At 40.3% G+C, this 22,657-nt stretch overlaps 1 protein-coding gene across 1 annotated transcript; it reads left to right on the top strand.

The window, feature by feature from the left end:
* The first annotated feature begins 3,907 nt into the window (after positions 1-3,907).
* Positions 3,908-20,990, top strand: TERB1 (telomere repeat binding bouquet formation protein 1). The gene is made up of 20 exons (XM_066557665.1): positions 3,908-3,941; positions 4,900-5,010; positions 5,192-5,320; positions 5,771-5,902; positions 6,324-6,384; positions 6,480-6,595; positions 6,735-6,857; positions 7,388-7,540; positions 8,601-8,732; positions 10,137-10,262; positions 11,226-11,383; positions 12,132-12,487; positions 14,009-14,070; positions 15,055-15,147; positions 16,541-16,711; positions 17,764-17,844; positions 18,805-18,918; positions 19,304-19,411; positions 19,909-20,141; positions 20,687-20,990. The coding sequence occupies exons 1-20, from the start codon at positions 3,908-3,910 to the stop codon at positions 20,714-20,716; spliced, it is 2,523 nt and encodes an 840-aa protein (XP_066413762.1). The 3' UTR covers positions 20,717-20,990.
* Positions 20,991-22,657: the final 1,667 nt, after the last annotated feature.

Here is a 22,657-nt window from a genome sequence, read left to right as displayed (position 1 = left end):
GTTAATAAACAATTGTTAATAAATTGTTAATTGTCAGCTTGTCTTGGTTTGAAAGACAGGTGTCTGTGGGACCTCTCTGGAATGGAGAATGTGACCTCCTTCTCTCCAAATTATGATAACTTTGAAATTAGGGGCTTTCAGGCAAAGATATGGGAGAAGTTCTTTGCCAGTATGTACAACAAGGCAAAAAAACAACAATGCTGGCAGCAACAACAAACAGAACCAGATACCCAGGCACAGCCTTCCTTCGGCTGCAGGCACTTTCCCTTTGGTGTAGTTCCAGTCACAGCTGGGCAGGACAGGGAGGCAAATAATGAATAAAGCAATTGCTACAGTAATTTTAATTAAGCTACACCAAGGAATACACTGGAGAGCTCAAGCACTGTATGATCAATTCTGAAGAACTTATTGCTGTGAGGGAGTCTCTGCAGTAGCCAAATAGTGACTGGACAAAGTTGAAGTTATTAAAAGATAAGTGATGAGAAAACAGCCTAGTGAGGGAAGAGCCCTAGCCCTTAGACCCTTTCAAAATACGCAAATAGATTAGACGGAGTTCCCCAAAATACAGAGATGGAAATATCTTCTTGGAACAGTTGATCACCTCACCCACTGGTAGCCTTTGCTACCTCAACTGCAACTACCTCCAAAGTAGCTAAGATGCTATTAGAACAAATCATTCCCAGATATGAATAACTGAAAGAATGGACTCAGATAAGGGAACACACTATACTTCAAAACTTTTCTATTCTATGTGTTGTATTAGACATAAATTGGAAATTCCATACCCCATGGCACCCTCAAAGCTCTGGATGTGTGGAGAGAATGAATGCTATCCTTAAGAACCATATTACCAAATTAATGATTGAAACCAGATTAGCATTATTACTGATCAGAAGTGCTCCAAGAAAGGGCATAGCAGTTTCTCCCAATGAAATATTACTTGGGTTACCTTATCTGGGAAGGTAGAGCTGAAACTAATGACTTACATCTCAGAAATTATTGCAGGCAATTATAGCTGGTGCTTTGAACAGTTGTTTTTTCATAAGAAGTTTACCAAAGGGTGTCTTCTTAATTAGCAGATGGTGTGACAAGGTGTTGATTAAATGACCAATCAGGTCCACACCTGTATCAGAACGGTGTATAACAGAATGGGTTTCTAATAAACTCAGATATTAACTATGCACTAAGAACCAGAGGAAGTGGCCTCACCTTGAGAGGAAATTCAGGTTAGATTTTAGAAAAAAAAATTTCACTGTTCAGGAGTTCGGGCCTGGGAATAGGTTGGCTAGAGAGGTGGTGGAGTTGCCATCCCTGGAGGTGTTAAAGAGGCCTCTGGATCTGACACTGGCAAATGGTTCAGTGGTTTAGGGTTTGCAGTGTCAGTGCTGGGCTGACGTTGAACTGATGGTCTTAAAGATGTCGTTCACCCCTGCCGGTTCTACAACTCCAAGCGCTTCCCGCCTGGCTGAGGGGAAGGCTCAGGGCTGTCCCGAGTCCGAGGGCGGCCGCGCCCTGAGGCGCTCGGGCGGCGCTGCGGCTGCGGCGTCTCCTGAGGGGCCGGGCCGGGCTCTGCCCTGAGCTCCGCGAGATCGCAGCCCTCAGGCCGGCGGGGCCTCCGCTGTCCTTCAGCCGGGCAATCGCAGCCCTCAGGCCGGCGGGGCCTCCGCTGTCCTTCAGGCGGGCAATCCCAGCCCTCAGGCCGGCGGGGCCTCCCTGTCCTTCAGCCGGGCAATCCCAGCCCTCAGGCCGGCGGGGCCTCGCTGTCCTTCAGCCCGGCGATCCCACCCCTCAGCCCGCAGATCCCATCTTCAGTCGGGCAGCGCTCGGCAGCGGGTGCCTCGCATCGGGGTTTGCCCGGAGCCACCCGCGCCACTGGATCACAGGTACCCGAGCCGTGCCCCATTTCCCCCCTCGGGACTCCCCAGCCTTCCCACAGAAGAATGCAGCTGCTGTTTCATCTTTTAGACTGTTGCCTTTCATCCCTCTCCCCCTTTCTTATGTTCTTTCCCTTTTATATTTGGGCTGATCTGGAGTGTTTGCTAAGACTTCCAAGTGGAGCTCTGATAATGACCTGTAAATCACACACGGCTCATCTGAGGGAGGAGGGTGCGAGGGAGCTGAAATAGGCCAGGACACCCCCAAGTCCTGTTCCACAGCGCAGCCTCCTCACGGCCTCAGCTGCTGCTGTGGGCTTTGGTTTCCACAGGACGCCAACAAGCCGCACTTCTCCCCTCTGGGCTTTGGTCCCTGGGTTTACAAGGATAAGTCCCGCCCAGGCTGGCTGGTCTGCCGACAGCCATGTGCTCTAGTGCTGCTGAGCACACACGTTGACAGATCTGCGCTTCTCCAGGAGTGGTTTCTGAGGTTTGAAGCAATATTACTGGGTTATTTTCCATAACTGATGGAGAAGAGTTTTATATGCAACATTTGCCAGCTGTTTGTTGAAATAAATCTAGTTGCTTGTCTTTCCACCTTGCTCTGTGATGCAACAACCGAGGTGAGCTGTTTGCATCTACTTAATGTAGGCTGGCTTATAAATACTATTTTGTGTACCTTCTATAGATTGCAAAAGTAAAAATGATCCAGGAAAAGGTCAAGATGTGTCCTTGTATACATACAGTTTTAAAGCCCTTGTGCTTCCTATATTGTATAATTGTATAAACATGTATTAAATTAAACTCTTCTGAAAAGCAATTAGCTCCAGAGTGAACTCATTTTTGCAGCCTTCCTTTTGTTTGGGTGGGTTTGGTTTTTTCTTCGGCTGGCGGGGTGGTGGCAGTAGGACAGAAAGACGTGAGGAAGGCTCGCAAGCTTTTCCTTGTGGCAGGGTTGGATTTGCAGGAAAATGAAATGCGTGTCTGTTTTCACTTCTGAAAGGCTGCAGGGAGATGAACTCTCTCAATTCTGGCTCTTTAAGGGAAGCAGCAAAGGAATGGGGGCCATCAGTAACTCCCAAGAGAAAGCAGGGCTGGCTGTCTTCATTAAGATGACAATGATTCTGCTTTGAGCCTTTGCTCCACTTTGAGAAGGAAAACAAATCCATTCTTAAGCTGCATTCGCCACTGATTTAAAGTTTCTACCTGGAGTGAAGTAATTTTTTGAGAAATTGTAGGAGGTTACTGTGATGCTTGCATCAACCTTCTGTGTTTGGGGCTTGGGGCACGTTTGAGGGAGCATCCTCCTGCCTCCAAAGCTGAATGTCACTCCTGCTCTGCTCTCAGAGGCTGCCCTGTTGGGTTTGTGAAGAAGCAATGCTGTGGGGTTTTGTGGGTTACATGGTTCATGGAATGGTTCATGTGACAATGTCTTTGGTGAATTTCAGTGAGTTCTCACTGTAAGGAATATGTCTCTGTGCTCGCTGCCCTTGGTTTGATCAGTACTGCCAGAACAATGCTGATGGTTTAGTGGCTCCTTGAGCAGCAAGAGGCCAAATGTTTGATAGTGTTCACCCCCTAAGAAACAGGACTTGGTCTTAGTGCCAGTTCTTGGCTGATGGCAAAGTTGGCCACTCTTGTAAGGAAAGTTGGATCAGCTTTGTTGTGATCAGTGACACAGAGCAGATATTCTTTTACTGTCAGATATTCTTTACTGAGAGTAAAGCCTCTCAGTGGTAACATGGAATGACCTGATTTCTGCAGAATGGCCACTCTCAAAAGATGATAACCTGGTAGTTACAAATGCAGGGCTGTTATAAAATACTGTATTTCCAAAGGAAAACTTTGCCATACAAGAATACATTAAGCTGTGTGTGTGAGAGATGACAGAGTAAAAGCAGAAAACTGGGAAAAGTGCATTTTAGAAAAATGATGTCATTTCTACTGCATATCTTATAAACACTGCTAATCTGAACAGAACTGAAAACACTTTTTCCTTGCTGTTGTAGAACAAGAACAGAGATAAAACAAAAATGAACTCTCAAAAGGTGCAGATAAATCAGTGTGGTAAGATATCTAATATAATTTGTCATTATAATCTGCATCAATTTTACAAAGTTTTAGCAGACTTTATTGATAGGCCTGTTGTGGGGTGGTGAGCAGTTGGGAAAACTTGCTTGGTGCTTTTTCCTAGTTGCCAAATTTTGGATACTGTATTGGATATGCAAAGGGTAAATCCAATGCCAAACCTACACACATAGTAAAACACACCACCACAAAGTCACTCTTTTTTTTTTTAATTTGCTAATATTTATCCACATTTTTATTGTATTTTAACTTGTTTAAGAACCCTCAAACCTTGTAAGGGTTTACAGTAAGCAATACCTTTTGTCACTGTTAGAGATAATTATCAAGTAAGTCTTCTAATGATAGCCCAAAGACTGAGAAGCAGATTTTCCAAGTCTGCTTACCCACTTTGGGTTGTATGTAGGTGCCCAGAGAATATTTTGTGTTATGTCTCCAAGCACCTGATTGAGGGCTCTGCTGCTGAGCTGCATGGTTTATGTCTCCTGTAACTCAGTACACGGAGCAGCCTTGTGCTCTTGGACTCCTTCCTTACTGCTCCATAGATTTTCAACTGCACTCTGAACTTTATTTGCACTCTGAATACTTTAATGGCTGTGTATTATTTACACTTAATGCACCTTGCAGTTGTGAATTTAAGAGTTAGTAATTTACATCAGACTTACTAAGAATTACTAGTAATTAAAGGCCAGAAATATTACAAGGAGGCTGTTACTCTGCAAAGGAAATCATGCTCAAATAACAAACTATGGACAGAAATATTTCTAGGTTTGTTGTTTGTGACTGAATAGAAATGATGTGGCTCCATTTTGGGTCACTTTTCCCCCTTTTTTAAAATGCATGTACATACTACATTTTGGACAGGTTTATTCTAATAGTGACTAGATTAATATCTAGAAAATATAACAATTTTAATGAAGTTTTTTGTGTTTGCTCCTAGATATGAAAACAGATCTGAACTTACTGCTTGAATGCCTTAAATATCAGATGGACTGCCCTCTGTCTCAGAAGGAGGCTTTGATCACTATCTATTCCATTTGCCAACAAAACAGTAAGAAAGGCTTTTCCTTAGAAGCAATGCAGTCATTTCTGTTCACCATATATGCCAAGAACTGGTGGGCACTGTAAAAATGTCTAAAGGACATAAGGCTTGAGATGCTGGAAAATCTTAGAAGCCTTTCAATTTGCAGAGAAACAAAAGCAAAAGTGTCTGTTCTTTTTTCCTCTTGTAGGTGAAGCGAGCGAGTACTTTCGAGAAATTGGAGGTTTGATGTTTATAAGTGACCTTGCCAAGTCGAGTGCTCATTGCATCGTAAAGGAAGCCGCTTTATTTACATTGGGGATTATTATAGAGAGTAATGGTAATCAAAATAATATTGTTTGTATTGCTGAGTGCACTATGGCCCCCTGCCATTACTTGTGCTCCTGCTTTGTCTCCATTTTCTTTTGGTCTCACAAAATGAGACTACAAGCTTGTCAGTGGAGCAGGGGCAGAGAGGGTGCCCCAGTTGCCCTGTCCATGCCTGGATTTGATCAGTGCCTTGCTGAGTGGTGCACACAGGGTGTCTTTGAGTTTCCAGACACCTGCACTCCCCTCTCCCTCAGCAGCAAGTGTTCAATGACTCCTGGATTGTTCCAAAGCTTGCCAGGGTCCTGCTTGGTGTAGAACTCACTGCAGGGGGAAGCCCTCAGGCACTTCATAGTCCTGCCCTGTCTCTGCTCCCCACATACTGGCCACAACTGAGACTTAATCATTTAGGATGATGAGTGGCTTACTTTAGGACTTAATGGTTTTCACTTTCTGTTTTCAGTGTATTGTCAACAGACTTTGTGTACTTCTGCCTTGTTTGAAGACCTCATTTTATTTTTAATTAAAAAGGATTCTGGTGTGAACTTGAAAAGAATGTCTGTTTATGTCATCTTAGTACTGGTGTCAAATAATAGTAAGTTGGGTTTTTTACTCTGTGTTACAACACTCCTTTTCTATTTGCCAGTCTGCAGTCCAAAATCTAGAAGAGTCAATAAGCAATGTTTTGGTGAAGTTAATTTATAAAGATGGATGTTTGCATGTAACTGAACCTGAATTGTTGAAGTAGGTCATTGTTCACTGGGATTTCCTTAAACAACAGAACTTGGTTTAGTTCTAAAAATATAATTTGCAAATGCAAACACATAGTTTCTGAGAGTGTCTAGAAAGAGAGAGACATAGAAAGGTTATTGACCAATATGTTGATATGATTTTGTTTCCTTCTGGGCAGGATTTGTGCCTAGGAAGGGGAATGTACGTATGTCACTTAAACTTGCTGTTAAGATTTTGTCTGCACTTGCATTTGTCTCTGGAGTCTTGTGTGTGTTCTCTTTTAGAAAATGGGCAAACCTGTGTCAGAGACACAGGCTGCATCAGCCTGCTGCTGCAGTTGTTCAGGTAAACAGGCTTGCAATTCAAACAGACAAATAATGGACTGATTAGCAGCCATGTTTCCTTGACTGTTTGGGACTTGTTTGCATTGTCTTTAACAGAACAACTCTCTCCACGTCTGAGAAGAATCTGTCAGATGAAACCTCTGATCCCTGCTATCAGCTCTGGTGCTCAGTGTGCAGCACTCTCTGTGCCTGTGTCAACAACCCCCAGAATGGTATGTGTTGCTCTGAAAATTGTGGAAGAACTTCAGAGATATTCTCCAAATCGGTAACGCTTTGGTTTCATTTTTACTGTTCAGCTGAAGTTGATTTCATTGCGTTTTGATTTGGGGGAATTTGTTTTTACTTTTGCAGAAGATAATCAAAACATTTGCTGTTCGGTTTTTCCCTATGCCAAAGAGTGGCTGGAGAGTTGCACAGAGCCTGAGATAGTTCGTCCCATCTGTTCATTTCTTGGTCTCACAGTTGCAAATAACTGTAAGTGCAGCTCAAGCTTTACACAATTTTGCATTTGATAAAAGGAAGTTTGATTAGAGAGCTAAGTGGTTTTTTCTTTCTTGTCAATTTCTCTCTATCTCAAAGTCATTTGCTGTTCTTCTGACTCTGACCACTGTGTTCCACCATCTTTGCTTACACTGCGCTGTGCTCAAGTCCACAGCCACAGTCTGGTGACATTGCATAGGGTCAGTAAAACTGTTGGGAGCTGTTCTGATTAAAAGTGTGTCTAAATTCAAGTCCTTATGACATGACTGAAAACAATGACTTAGGTTGAACTCGGGCATGATGTCTGCCATTTGTGTGCACAAATTAGGGTCATGTTTTCATGTTGCTATTTTATATGCAGTTACTGCATTTCTTGAGATTAATGTATATCCAGCTTCTGTTGTATAAGAAATCTAATGACTAACACATGCACAGAAAAACTCTGATGGACTTATTTGGTGAAATGCTAAAATAATTTGTAAACTCTGTCACTTAAATCACATTTTTTTCTTTTTTCCACTAAGCATATGTGCAGAAATATTTTGCTTCTATTGGAGGATTGGATACATTAGCCAAAGTTCTCCTTGAGCTTATGCATGATTCTTGTTTGAGTCACTCCAGCATGAAACTTGCCGTGGTAGTAACAAAGACTCTGGATGCCTGTATTGCTAATAACTGTGAGTCAAAAGACATTTTTGATCTATGGTAGTTTTAAAATGCAATTTTTAAAGTCTTGAGCTGGTGGAAAAGTTGCAGAAATGAATGCTGAAAGGCAGTTAAGTTATACACATCCCAGTGGATGTTGCAGTGCTTTTTAAAAGTCAGAGGTGTAAGTGGGGAGTGATTCAGTTCATCTGAGGTAGATTAATGTCCCATTGTTGCTAAAATAAATACAGTGACATTTAAACCCAACTGAAAATTAAAAATAAGATGCTACAGCCTGTGCTGGGTAAGTAAAGCTGAGCTCTGGGCCTGGATTTCACCAGTCAGTTTGGATCCTGGAGTTAGGCCTGTGCCTGAATAATAAATTGTGTAGCTTAAGGAAGCTTTAGTAATTCAGAGGGGGAGCTGAAGGAATGTGGTGTTTCTGCACAGCACACTCTGCTCTGGTCTGCTGGCTGGGTACTGCTCTCCTGATGAGGTTTTGTGTTTTTCACAGAAGGTTTGCAGAAACCTGTGATGCTGATGAACCTGTGCTGTGGCCATGGTTGGTGTATCTCCCACTTCTGCCATAAGAGCTTCAAATGGAAGTTCCCAAAAGTTTAAAAGCATCAGCCTGCACTGGTTGTGAGGGTGGTTTCAGATCAGTTGGGTGTGACAGGACTGGGCCTCAGCGTGGATGGTCTAGCAGGGGTGTTCCAGTGCCAGGAAGGGTTTGCCCCCTGCTCTCTATGGCAGATACTCTGTTGTTGTATTCAACTCTCTCTGGCTCCATGCTGGAGCTGATCAAGGACATGGAGGAACTCAGCAGGGATCTCCAAAAGTTGCACAGTGCAAAGCCCTCCTCATTCATCAGATCTTCTGCCTCATCTCCATGGAGCACAGGCTGGGAAGATGGGCAGGGCTGGATTTGGGAGCAGCACAGGAGGGGTGGGCTAATCTGAACTGTTCAAGGTGGAGCAGGCCCAAGGCTTTGAGGGCTCTGTACAGTTCCCTCAAAACCAGCATTTGATCCTTGGATAATTCCTCTACACTCATGATCTAGTTTATTTTCCTTCCAATTATTTTAACAAACAGCTGCCATGGGTGTTGTCTTGGCAAAGTATCACACTGTGTCAGAGCTGCTGAAGCTGCTGTCCAATGAGACACTGAGCACAGGAGAAAAAATCAGTATTATTCTAACAATTGGACACCTTACTGAAGTTTGTGGTAAGATTTGCTTTTTTTTTCCTGTCTGTCAGCTTCTCCTAAATTCTCATCCAGTGACTCCTCCAGTGGTGTCACTTCATCAAGGCTGGGACACGAGAGAGAGTTCTATTAAATAATACAATGTCAGTATTTGAACAAAAAGTTTTCTATAATGTTCCATCTTTAAATTTTAAAGCTTGTCAGCAGGAAGTGTCTTTAATAGCTTTGAATAGTAGACTAAATATGCAAGAATTCAAAGCTGGGCTTAGGTATCCCAGGGAATAGTTAATCCAGACCTGAAAGCTACTACAGTCCAGACATAGCAAATGGGTTGTCTTGAGACCCTTTTCATGGTCCTTGGCACATACAGCTCCTACCCACTGCTTACAAGGCCAGTACTATTTGTAAAAGCCATCTAAGAGCATTGGTTTCAAGACACAGAAGCAGCAGGTAGCCCTGAAATGTTTTTGTCATGTTCCTCAGGGCTTGTCCAAGCACATCTGGTACAAATACAGCACTTCAGTTGGTGTTTTGTGGTAGTGCAAGCAAATAGAAAGGGAAATTCATTTGTACTTCTGGTTTTTCTCATGTATGTTTAGATAAACAAGAAAAAGGCCTTATGTTCAAAAATCCCGGTTGATTTTCATCCTCTGAGTGCCAATGATGTGTTCAGGAATTAGCTCAATCAGTCACAAATTTATTTTAGCAGACATTTTCTCATGAAGAATTAGTGAAACAAGACTTAATGGAAAATGTCTTTTGAATTGAAAAATTATTAAAAAATTATTGAACAGTTGTTTCAACAGAAAAAAAGTTTCTCTTAAAATATCAACACTGTCAAAATAAAAGTGTTAAAATTTTTTTATTTTTTTATTAAGTGTAAAGAGGAAAGAACTATGTTTAGCAAGTTATCAGTTATATGAATACATATGTGAATGAGATCACAATAAAAATACAGCTAATTACATAATAAATGAGTTGGAACAGATTGGCTAGACCAGGATTAAACTACTCATTTTATTTTGCTAATTATAAACCTTGAGATTTTGATATTTCTACATCTCAGGCCTCACAGAAATGTCACATATCTACTCCAAGAGCAGGTAATGGAAGAGAGGAAATACAGGAGTCATTATTCAAATGTTTCAGGCCACAATTAATGAGCTTGGAATGAGCTTGGAACTCCATTGTATAATTTGTCTCAGTGATCCTTCAGTTTCCTTACAGCAATCTGAGTTCTGGTCAAATCATCCTGTGGGATGTAAAGCTGTCCTGCTGTCACTGCAGCAGGCTCGGGTCTGGAATGAAAATCTCTCTTTCTACAGAAACTTGCAGAGAGTTGCCAGTATTGGCCCCTAAAATTACTGTAAGGTTAAGGTGTGTGGGGCTGAAAGCAAAGCTGTCCTTTACCATGTCCTGTTCTAGAAGAGAACCAGTGTGAGCTGCTTCAGAACAATGGTCTGCCACTTATGATTCAGGTATTGACAGAATCTCAGGACGAGGAACTCATCAAAGCTGCTACTTTTGTGCTGCAGAACTGCAAACAAATGAGTAAGCTTGCTGTTCCTGCTTTAAAAATGAGAGTGATTGTTTCCATCTTTGGGTTCTGCTGATGCCCCAAGTGATTTTAACTGTGGCAGCTTTGTAATTCTGTGTACTCCAAAAGATGTTTGTTTTCTGCACAGAAAGTTGCTTACTTGTCATCAAGAACTGACTTAGGCAGAAAAAAGAGAAGTAAAAATTCCAACAGTGTTGCAAAAATGCATTTGTGAAACCTCTCCATGGAGGGCCAGCTCTTAAAGCTTTCCCATCTATAAATTGTGTGGAGAATACGAACATTGTCATTTAACACCCAGTGGGTGCTCTCTTCCTGGGGATGTACCACTAGAGGGAGAGAATAAACCAGGAGATAATCAAGCCCAAAATCACTGTGTGTACATTAATTTCTATTATTAAGAAATCTTGATCTTTTTTTTCTAAAATAGGATGTATTTTTAGGTCCCCCATCTCAGTTTTTTTATTACTTATCTGTACAATCCCTCCCATGAAACAGAGACCTTGTCCTCTAATCTCTAGAGCGTGGAGGGTGTGCAGTTGCTAATTAGGAAAAAATAAACCTGTATCCACATTTCTGTGCTGCAAGCACAACTGAGAGGTTTGAGTAAGATTGGGGAGGTGTGATTTGTAGTGTCCATTAATACAGAATTGTTTTTTAAAAAAGCAGAGACTCATACTGGTGAAGAACCCAGAGCTAATTCAATGAAAAAGCTTTTTTTTTTCACAGCATCATTGTGAAAACAGTTTATAGGAACTAAAATTGCAAGTTCACCTCTTATTACTGCAGCATATATTTCAAGTGTGTTAACATTTATGTATAAATTTAAGGTTTATAAAAATTGTTATTTTGCATTAAATTATTGGGGCTGTCCCTCAGCATACTAACATATAATAAATACTTTTAAAATGTTACTTGATAAAATTTTAAATATTAATCTTTTTTTCTATTTTATAAAGCTGAACAGTTGTCTCTGAAATTATGTGATAAGTCATTAAATGTGAACAATGCAGAAGATTTGGATGTGCAAGTCAGAAAAAGATGTCTGCAAGACTACTGGAAGAAAGCGAAAGAAATTTTACACAGAATAAACTCAATTGAAAAACAGCACGATGAGGTTGGCCTACTTACCAAAATAGTATAAAACTAATCACATCTTTCCAGAGTTTAAGGAGAAAGAGAAAGTAAATCCTTAAGATAATTTCCATGTGAGCAAAAAACCCAGGAACACACGTTGGATTTGTGTGAAAGTACAACCTGCAGCTTTTATCAGTATTGTAGATCAGACTGAGTTACAGGTGTGCAGAGAACGGAGGCATCTGTATTGTATGAAGTATTCTTGTTGATTGTAACCCCAGGTTTTCTATGAGATAGAAAAAGAAGTTGAATTAATTTTTAATTAATTCAGTTAATTTAATTGAATTGCTGGGCATTCAAATCTATAATTTTAATATTTGCATGCATGAAATGCCCAGGGTTGTATGGCTGTGGTGGAATAGATGATAAAGAAGAATGCAAACATAGGCTGAGATATTTTCATTTTCTCCTTGTGCTTTAAAGCTGCTGTGTATCTGTGGCTTTGGAACAGCAAGTTTATGAGTTATTTAGATGGCTCTTACTTTCTAGCAGTGCCTTAGTAGCAAATTCCTTACTTCAGCCTGAAATTAGCATTTAGGAAGTATCCCCTCAACACATTCAGTGGCATTGCTGTCTTGCTGGCCCTCAGCTTGGTCAGGGGGTTTTCTGAAGCTTCTCTGGAATTTGCTTAACTGTCAGAGTTAGACTATCTAGTTAATCCTGGCACTGGATTTATTTAACATTTTTATAGAGCTCACATAGTCACTAACCAGTACTTTTCAATACAGGAAAGAGTGCAAGGAGAAATATTTGTAGATGAATCCTCAGTAGCCAATTCTGAAGCACTAAAATCCCATGAAGTGAAACCTGTTGATCCAAAGAAATACACAGAAGGAACACAGAAAGTCGTCTTTTGTCCACAGTTGACCTCAAAGTTGAATAATCAGGTTCTTGCTCCATCTGTAACTTCTGCTCCACAAAAAAATGAAACAGTGAACGCTATGGATGCAGCTTCTACCAGACAAACTGAACAGAGGAACATTCCATGTTCAGTCACTGAGCTGCAAACAGACAGTGTACCTCAAACTCACAATGTAAATGGGAAAACCGCTTGTGGAAAAAGTCGCTCTGGTCTTCAGGCAGGGTGAGAGTTTTACACCTAAGCAGAAATACTAAGTTGCTTTTCTTTGGTCATTGCAGATTGACAGGCTTTTAAATTATCTGTAACTAACCATGGGTGTTTTTCATCAGAGAGTTTTTGAGGTCACAAATCAAAGATTACAGGCATTGCAAAGCTGCTGCTCTCTGAGTGCTGGTGGTGTACAGAGTGCCTCTTCTAGGGCACATTTGAATGCCTTCAGCATAGTGCTGAAAATCACCCATGGCTTTTGCCCTAAAGTTCTCACTGGTGTAACAGATCAAGATTTAAGCTGTTGGTTTGGACAAAACTACAATGGTTTCTGTAATGTGCACTTACTAGGGAAACAACAGGTAGAGAACTGCTTGGAAAAATACTAAACTGGAGTGTCTGCAAAGCAGGGGGAAAAGTTTCTGCACCTCTGCTGTTCTCCCCTCATGTTCCAGTGCTGCCCTGCATGGGAAGGGAAAGGAACAGCCCTATTTGGAACCATTCTCTTCCTCATTGCTCTCACGCAGATGCTAATTTTCTTTTTCTTTTGCTGCTTGTGTTTATCTTTCCTATTGATAAACCCAAAATTATTTATAGCTAACTTGCAATGATAAATACAGATTCCATTCTCTTGAGTTTATATCTGGAATATCCCTCAAGACAGTCAATGGAAAAGTATAAGCACAACTACATTTTTTGGGGTGGGGAGGGTTATGTTTTGTTTTGGACTTTTTGAGTTCCACGTTTTTCTTGTGTTTTTTAACTGCACCTTGCTCTGTGCAGTTTCCTGATATTATATTGTTACTTTGCAACTACCACAGAAATCACCAAGAGCCTGGATATTTTCCATGGTACATTCAGGTAAATTTTGCTTTGCTACTGGTTAGCATAATTTCACAGCTTCTTTAGTTGTTGTTCTGGGCTCTGATGCACAAAATTCTTAAAATATGAATTTTAAAAAAATCTGGTTTTGAAATACGTGTTTGTGTGAGCACAGGAGTTACTGGAAGGTAACCATGGATCAGGCTTCTTGCTCCTGTGGCTTTCAGAGGGAGTCAGGGACACAAAAATGCTCCTTCAGGGTATCATAGCAGTGTGTTGGTTGCACAGAAGTTAATTAATCTAAGAAAAGAAGAAAACCAGTTGCCTTTTAGAGTATTTGCTGCAAATGGTGAAGGGTACCGTATTCTGAAGACTTTGTGAGAGCTTTATGTACACTTGGTAATCTTTATGTGAATCTGAATTGCAAATTACTCTGGAAACCAGCGGCAGCTCTGCACTCCCTGCTGAACAGACTGCACAGAATGCCAATCACAGATCTCTGGGAAACAGGTTTTAACATGCACTGATTACATGCTGGGTGCCATAAGTCCAGTAGCTTGGGATAATTAGAATAATTTTTTTAGAGTTTTCTCTTTATATATTTAATATGGGTTTTTGTTGTGCCCTTGGAATGTGTGTATTCATTTGCAGGTAAATGTACATTGTTTTTATTGGTTTATTGGTTTTAATTTGTTTACATTTTGATCTTCCCAGTGAACAGTTATTTAAACAACCAGCAGAGACTGTTAGAAATATGAAACAGACACATACATCAGGTATAAATAGCTACACATATTCCTTTCTGAGCTGATTTTGTTCTTAACGAGATTTTAATTAGTTTTGTGTACATTTATCACTACTTTTTATCACTTATTATGTATCATTAGATGACAGAGGTGCCTTATGTGTAATATCCTTCAACAGGTTTGCACAGTGTTGGTATTTTATATTGTACACAGTTTTACCAGGAGAACATTTATCCTACTTTTCTTCTAATACATATTTTAGCTTTGTTTTTTTTAACTGACTCTAATTGTACAAATGAATGTATCAGAGATTAAGTTTAGTGTTTAATCTGTACTGACCAGTGAAAGGCACTAATAGAAAATGGAGGTTTGGTCCTGTGCCTGTGAGGCTGGGATAGAACCTGCCTGTGACAGTGACTTTTGCCTGATGCTGTTCCTACATGATGAACATGTGTTTAAGAGAAAAGTTTTCCAGATTTGCATGAATCCTGGTCTGATACATTTATTTCAGAACTGGGATCAGTTCAATCAAATCTTTATTCCCTGTTTACTTTCCTGTTAATTTATAAAATTGTTCATTAGATTAGAATTTGCCAGAATGGGAGCTTTACAGGTGTCCAGCTGATCTCCAGGTTACACCTGTTTAAACTGAGAATATGTATTATTCCAATACATTGCATTTTTCAGCACTTGATTCCAAACAAAAATAAAGTTTATAGCACTTTGTTAAGCAATATGGGTTTACTGGGCTCATTTGCTATGTACAAGTTGAAATAATATCCTTTGGGAGAGTGATGATAAACATTTAATTGAACATGGTTATTCTGGAATTACAGAAATGTGAATGTGAGGCATTTAACTTGAGAAATTTCATTTGGATTTCTGCTGTTCTATTAATTATACTTTAATAATCTACAAATAGAAAATGCAGTTGGATGTAGTTATGCTGATGCATGATTGCCATGGCAAAAGATGGGTTATATTTCTTAGTGACTTTTTTCCTCCCTCATTTAGGTCAACATTCATTCTGCTCAGAGAAAACTGAGAGAATCAAAAGTACTTCAGCTATATCTTCATCCCATAAAATGGCAGATTTAAGGTGTTTAGGTGAGTATTATCTTAGATCTTTCTTTCCAGTGTACCTAAAGAAGCCTTAAAGAGTCAGCAGTGCAGTAAGTGGATTGACTTGACAGAAATTGTAACACATCTCTTGTTACCTCTTACATAATAACAAAACCTGAGCCTTTCCCTTTCCCTTTCCCTTTCCCTTTCCCTTTCCCTTTCCCTTTCCCTTTCCCTTTCCCTTTCCCTTTCCCTTTCCCTTTCCTTCCTTTTTTTTACCTCCAATATAAAAGATAAATATTGAAATAAAACTGAGAAATTGCAGTTTTGGTCCATGAAATAATGTGGGTTTGCTGACAAACAGAACATATAGTAACTTGAATTATTTAGAAGAATAATTAGAAGAATACTTGAGCAGGTGTTTTCCTCCTTTCTCTGCCTTCAGAGGGAGGAAGAACACGTAGCCCTGCTCATTTCCCTCATTTCTTTGCCTGCTAAACCTCCTCAGTGTTCTGCAGCCCCTCTCTCCCTCACTGCTGTGAAGTACAGGCAGGCAGTTTCATGGTAATCCACGACTACAGCCCTCTGTTACCCCAGGCTCTAATTCCTCAGCCTGCTCCATCAGTAGGTCATGAGAATGCTGGTGGTACTCTGGATTTGTGAGTGGATTTTGTAATCAAGCCAATGTTTCTTTATTTAAAAACCCCCAACAGAACAAAAACCCACAGAAAACAAAAGAACCCCTAAAGCAGCCCATAACCCACGTTTGAACATTGTTTTTATCAGAGTTGTCAAACTAAATTCAAGCTGAGCTTTAGCACTGCTTTATCTTAAGGTAGAATGTTACAGATATGGATTTGTGCCCTCCCTGTGATTCCTCACACAAGTTCTCCTTCAGCTGGTGTATGAGAGCATCCATGAGAGCATCCAAGGATATCTTAAACCATAAATTACCCTAGGGAATGTCCTCAAAATGAACAGCAAGGCTTCCTGTGAGACCATTCATGCCTAAACTAGATTTACCATTGATTCAGATTAATACAGGTAACTGTTACAACACAAAGTTTAAAAAAAATATATAGCACATTATATATATATATATATATATATATATATATTGGCTCCTGGATAAATGTGCAAATGGAACTGAGGCCTATGTCTTCCCATCCCACCAATATTTGTAGTTCTGTAGAGGATCTGTGCCTCACTCAGTACTTCTGGAGTGGAAGTGCAGTATAACTTAGTCTCATAAAATGTTGAAAACAATTTTTTTTTAAGAGAACAAATACAAAGTATTTCAAGAAAGCACATAAAAGTGCCATGAGTATGGAAAACCTGAAGTCAAATTGATCCTAGTGAGCAAAATAAAACCCTGAACTTTGTGGTGGCTCCTTTAGAAGCCGTGATTGCTATTTCTGCACGATCCTGTTTTTCCCAGGTTGTACAGCAGGGGGACTGTCCTTGAACAGCAAAACCTTCACCAAGATGTTGCAGAGATGCCTGCACAGGTGTGAGCACCACAGAGTTATCCTGGAGGCTGAAGAAAGATACCGAGGGGAGCTCCGCAGGGTGGCTGCTGGTAACAACAACAGATCTGCAGCTCACCAGAGTATGGAGTTTATGTTCAGTACTTGGAACCATTGCTTTAGAGTGGCATTTAAAATTCTGAACTTTTGTTCATTTACTTCTGATTGTCTTGCTGTTTTAAACTCACTTGAATTTGGTTTACAGTGATTTGTACTAAGTGAGATCAGAACTGGCCACTCCTGTTTTGAAGGATTTTGTGTGTTTCTTGCCATGGTGACAGATGCTCATTATAGGCTTTCATAAGACTCTCACATTTGCCAGAAATAGTCAAGTCCTAAGAGAAAGGAATGTATTAAGTTGAAATATGTGTGAGTAAATGTATGACATCACACCAAAGTAAATTCATTCAATATTCACAGAATCAGAGAATGACTGGGTTGGAAGAGACCTTTAAGAGCATCGAGTCCAACCCATGCCCCAACACCTCAACTAAACCTTGGCACTGAGTGCCACATCCAGTCTTGTTTTAAATGCATCCAGGGATGGTGACTCACCACCTCCCCAGGTAGACCATTCCAGAACTTTATCATTCATTCTGTGAAAAACTTTCCTTAATGTCCAACCTAAATTTCCCTTGGTGCAGCTTGAGACCGTGTCCTCTGGTTCTGTCAGTTGTTGCCTGGGAGCAGAGACCAACCCCACCTGACTAGAGCCATCCTTTCAGGAGCTGTGCAGAGTGATAAGGTCACCCCTGAGTCTCCTTTTCTCCAGGCTGAACACCCCCAGCTCCCTCAGGGGTTCCTGACAGGATTTATGTTCCCAGCCCCTGTCCAGCCTCGTTGCCTCCTCTGGACACGCTCGAGTGTCTCAAGGTCCTTCCCAAACTGAGGGGCCAGACTGGACACAGCACTCGAGGTGTGGCCTCCCCAGTGCTGAGTACAGGGGAAGGATGATCTCCCTGCTCCTGCTGGCCACACCATTCCTGATACACTTATGGGTCTAGGATACTTAGAGGTCTTAATGAATTAAATAGAAGCACATCCTCTATTTTTTCTGGTTTAAAGAATGAATTCTGAAAATTAAACAGTTATTACTTATTGGCATTTGTACTGGTGTTCCTCTTATATTTTCCAGAAATGCCGCTGGCCTCAGTGAAGAAAGACAGGCTGCATAAAGAAATACCAACTTTTAGGAGCAAGAAGGACAGTTTCCAAAGTAAGGGCTTGGTTTGGAAACTAGTGTGAAAAGCCCTTGCTGTCTATTAATTCTTTTGCAGAACTTTATCATGGGTGACTGTGAATAGAAAATTATTTTCTTTTTTTCCTCTAGATTCTGAGAACAATCTGTATATTATTAGGCCAGAAAATGCATACTCTATAATCATGAAATTGTGTAATGCACATTATTTCCCAGCAAAGTTATCTGGTACTTGCTGTATTGATCCTGTTTTGAATCCTGTCATGGTTACTTCCATGGCATTTGCTATTCCTCAGTTTTTTGTGGCGTTGTTTTCTAAAATGGAGAGGTTTAGTCAGGCTCAGAGCAGAGTTTAGCTGCCTGAACCTGGATTCAGCACCACTCCTTATGCAGTTCCAAACATGTTATTCCATTAGATTAATTCCTGTTCCTGCTGGGAGCTCTGCTAAAGACTTGGGGCTTGTGATACACAGCTACAAGGGGAATCCTTAAGAATGAATTCTTTGAAATGAGAATTGAAATTTGAATTTTGAAATTCCCACCAAAAATTTATTTTTAGTACTCTTATTTTCAAAACCCTTGTTCACATGGTTATTTTATTTCATTAATGCCCAGTAGAGCATTAAAGCTAGTAGGTTGATTTTGAAATTTGTTTATATTTTTCCCCATCAGATTCAGTAATTGAGTAATTTGTCTTATGAAAGCCACAAAGGTATTTTAAAACATAAAAAATCCAACCAAAGCAACTGATTTCATCTTGAAAGCCCATTAGAACAATATATTATCTTTAGCAAGTACACATTTCCTGTAAGCTGAAGTAAACTGAATTTTCCAGTCTTTCTTCCAAGACCAGATTAGTGGTATGGCTCAAAAAATAGCTCTTGCTTAAATTTTTATTGCTAAAACATAACCTATGTTTTATGATTTGGGCTTTTTTTCTAATAAAGGTGTGTAATGTTTTATTGTTTATTTTTTAAGGCATTCTTTTGACTCCAAATAGAAAAGACAAATCTAATACTTCAAAAAGAGATGAATATAGTAGAAATACTAGGTGGACTAGCAACTATAACTTGACACCTGCTTATGAAAACTGTGAGTATTATCAGAAAATGAATTCTCTGATATGCACAGCTGAAAGATCAGTATTTGAGTTCAGGTCAGGGGATTGAGAGAAGCATCTGCTCTTGCCATTGGAGATGAATGGCTGTGCATTTAAATAAACTGTTACACTTTCTCTCACAGAAATCAACTTGAACATCAATAATCTTATTATTTGCTTCTGGTTCATCAATAGTCCCTATGTCTTAATGTGGATTATGAGAAAAAGATCTAAGGAGAATGAGATATTACTAACAAAGCAACATTTACATATTCAGATTAATTAGAATAAATGCTCCTTTACGGTTTTATATCCAGTTTTTCAGTAGATTTTAGTTAGCTTTAAGTGACTAAATGGTCCTTGTTCACAATTTTGTAGCTTTACAAAAATCCCAAGATGCTAACCAGAAGAGACAGAGAGTCAAAGAGATGTGCAGCCAGAAATGTCAGCATTTAAAAGAAAATTGCATACATTCACTTGACAAAGATGAGGTTAGTTATGCAAAGCCTAATCATGTTTATAAATGGCCAAATAAAAGCAGTAGGAATTGTGTAATTTCTTTTTAGTTACCTTTCACAGGAGCCTAGTAGCAAAATGAACCTTATTAAAAAAATATTCCTGTGTTGATTCTACTCCAGTCACACTGATTTAGCCCTGAATTGAGTTCAGCATTTTTCAGCTGACATATTTTCAGAATGGTGGATCTGAAGGTCTGATTTTTCCTGTATTGATGAAGATTTGCACAGTATGGAAGTAACAGAAACCTAAAGGAATAAACCTGCTAAAAGAATAAACTATGTAGGCACAACAGAAATGAAGATCACAGAAAAATACTGTATTTTAGTAAGTAGTGACAGTGAAGAAACCTTGGAGAAGCATTTTTCCCTTGCCAGTGGGCCCATTTCTTTACAACTATTAAATGTTGAATTGTAATATGTTACTTCCACGTGCAAAATAGTATGTACATTTACATAATTCTTAATGACACCAAAATAATCATTTGCAGGGCAATGAAATGTGTTCCCTGGCCATGAGCATGAGACCTCTGAACAAGAGAAGAGTCCGAAAAGATTTCACAACTGAAGAAATCAACTGCCTTTTGAAGGGCGTCCAAAAAATGGGCAACCACTGGAATTTGATTTTGTGGTCTTACCCTTTCCAGAAGGGACGGACAAGTGTTGACCTTTCCAAGAAGTACTACAGGTTACAGGTGCAGGTACTCATCACTGAAGTTTCTACTTATGGCAAATGCTGGGAGCCCGGTTCTCATCGTTAGCCCCTGAGCTGACTTCCAGAAATAAAGACAGGTTTTGAGAGTGTGCAGCCGTGGGATTGTGCCTTGTGTCAGTGCAGTGCCCACGAGAATGGCCTCTGGTGTAATTCCATCAGGGCTGGTGCTTGGAGAGAGAGATCTCAAGTAGGGAAAAGACCAGAGAGCCTTGGAACCCACCACTGCCACCTGGCAGGGTACAAAGAGAGTGAGAGTGTCATTAAGGACTCTAAATTAATCCCTGTGTTTATCAGGAAATTGGTCTCCTCTCTGCTCAGCTCTGTGGTGATGCTGGTCTGGGAGAGCTTCTGCAGCAGTTTCCCAGTGATAAATCCATGCATCCCTCACACAGGGAGCACTGCTCCTGTGCTTTGGAGACCATGGCAGCAATTAAGTGACAAGTCTTTGTCTATGGAAAGCTGGTCTGTAATTGTGCAGTGGTTTGGGGCAACATTTCTCTTGATATTTTCTCTTTTATCTCCATTTTATAGATGAAAAAAGCCCACAAAGGACATCAGTAACATCATCAGTGAGTGCTTTGTTGCAGAATGTTCAAGAACAGCCTTTGTAACAGTGAGGTATTACCAGAACAACTCAAGCCCTTGGAGAATTTAGGTTGGCTTGGACTCCTGTTTTTCAGTGACAACTGACAGAATTGTTACGCATTGTAATTTTAATTTACCATAACTTGACAGTTTATTTAAGTAATGCTATCATAGGCAACAAAATCTCTATTGGTAAAAATTACATTAATTTGGAACATAATTTAACCTTCTTGAGCATTTGATCTGTGCAATTTTTGAGTTAATTTTTTGTCGCTTGCTCTATACTATTTGTAAGAAAAGGATATATTGCTAAAATGAATACTTTCTGTCTGGAAGTGCTGTTAATGTTGTTGTGTCTGAATCTGTTTCCTCTTAATTAGTGAAATGTTTAAAGCAGGTGGAATATTTTGTCACATGTTGAATATGCTGCATGTGCAGAAAAATGTCTCTGTGACAGAAAACACTGAATTTGTGGTTAAACACTGCTGCACAGAGGAGGCAAATCTTTGACTGCTACAGAAATTCTGTACTCACTGTTGAACTGAGCAGGTACTGGTAGAATTTGGCTTCTGTTTATAATTGGACAGTTTTCTGGTGTATTTTTCAAATAAGTGAGCAGTACCAGAATTTCTGCTAATTACACATTTTTTATAGGAAGCTTTACTGAAAGCCTTGGTAACTCGCTGTTTCAGTGATAGCCTTAGTATTTCAGTTGTACTTTTTACTTGTTCTGATAAAGGAAGGATGAATCAATAGTTATTTTATTATGGAAAGGGTTTAGTTGTTGTATTAGCACTAGGTTTTCACTATGATGTGGCTTAAATGCTGAAAAACAGGCAAGGTAACCAAAACCTGAGAGACTTGCAATAAAGATGATGCCAATGATGCAATAAATATGCCTTCCAATATTTTCAGCTGTTGTAATTTGAGGGTTTTATTATTAAAATACTGAAACATCTATAAAAGATGTCTGTGAGTGGAGCTGTTGCCAGTAGCAGGGTTGAGTATCAGTGGAACTATTGGCAGAGTGGGAGCCAGAAGGGCTCCTGAGGTGGGGTGTCCCCAAGGAGGACACTGGGGTCCCTCACACGCTCCAGGTTGTCCCCAGGACACCAGCCTAGTCCAGACCATCTGTTACTGCATCCTTTGGCTGAATGTGTGTTAGTATCCACATTGTCAAGATCTGAAATATGTCTCGAGTGGCTAAAATATGTAAGGTGTAAATCTTTACTTGCCACAAGGTGAGAATGTTGCAATACTGACAATTTACCTCACCTTAGGTATAGTTCAGGTTGGAAAGGCCCTGTGGGGCCTTTGGTCTCCTCTCCTCTTTGGAGCAGGACTGAGGTGAAAGTTATTCCAGTTGTTCAGTGCCTTGTGAACTTCTGAGGGTTTTCAAGGAAGGAATTCCTGCTGCCTTTTTGGGCAGCCTCTGCTCATGCTTCACCTCCTCTCGGCAGGCAGGGGCTGGAACCACATTGCTGGAACATTCTGGTGGGATCTGAAAGGGAAGTCATGGACCAGGAACAGGCAGAAACCCGAGGTGTGAATTTGTGCAAGTCAGTCTTTTGCTCTCCTTTGGACTGACTGCATGATCACTTGATTTTGATGCATTGATCAGTTTAATTTTCCTGCACAAGCGCTTTGAAATCCACATGTAACAGGCACTACAAAATTGCGTGAGAATAGTTGATATAGAGAATAGTCGCTTTTAGGCTGGTTGGGCCACCCAGGGCAGTATTTCAGCACTTTGAAAAGCTGGAATGACTGACAAACCATCGAGGGAAGTCCGTTTGTAAAAACCCTGACGTGCTCTCCTGGTTCCGTTGGTCAAACAGAGCGTGTTAGGGGTGTGAGGATGGAGCGGTAATGACAGCTTGATCAGTCAGCAGCAATTTACACGGTGCGCTCATCCAG

This window comes from Molothrus aeneus, chromosome 11 (assembly GCF_037042795.1).
Source record: "Molothrus aeneus isolate 106 chromosome 11, BPBGC_Maene_1.0, whole genome shotgun sequence".
Taxonomy (NCBI): Eukaryota; Metazoa; Chordata; class Aves; order Passeriformes; family Icteridae; genus Molothrus; species Molothrus aeneus.
This window is presented reverse-complemented; position numbering and strand designations above follow the sequence as displayed.

What these genes read in the sequence shown, in the direction of transcription:
- TERB1 (XM_066557665.1), top strand. Translation starts at nt 3,908, where the DNA reads ATGAACTCTCAAAAGGTGCAGATAAATCAGTGTG. An exon ending in CTGCTGCTGCAGTTGTTCAG is followed by an intron (nt 6,385 to 6,479) that starts GTAAACAGGCTT and finishes TGTCTTTAACAG; the next exon opens with AACAACTCTCTCCACGTCTG. An exon ending in CAGATCTGCAGCTCACCAGA is followed by an intron (nt 16,712 to 17,763) that starts GTATGGAGTTTA and finishes TATATTTTCCAG; the next exon opens with AAATGCCGCTGGCCTCAGTG.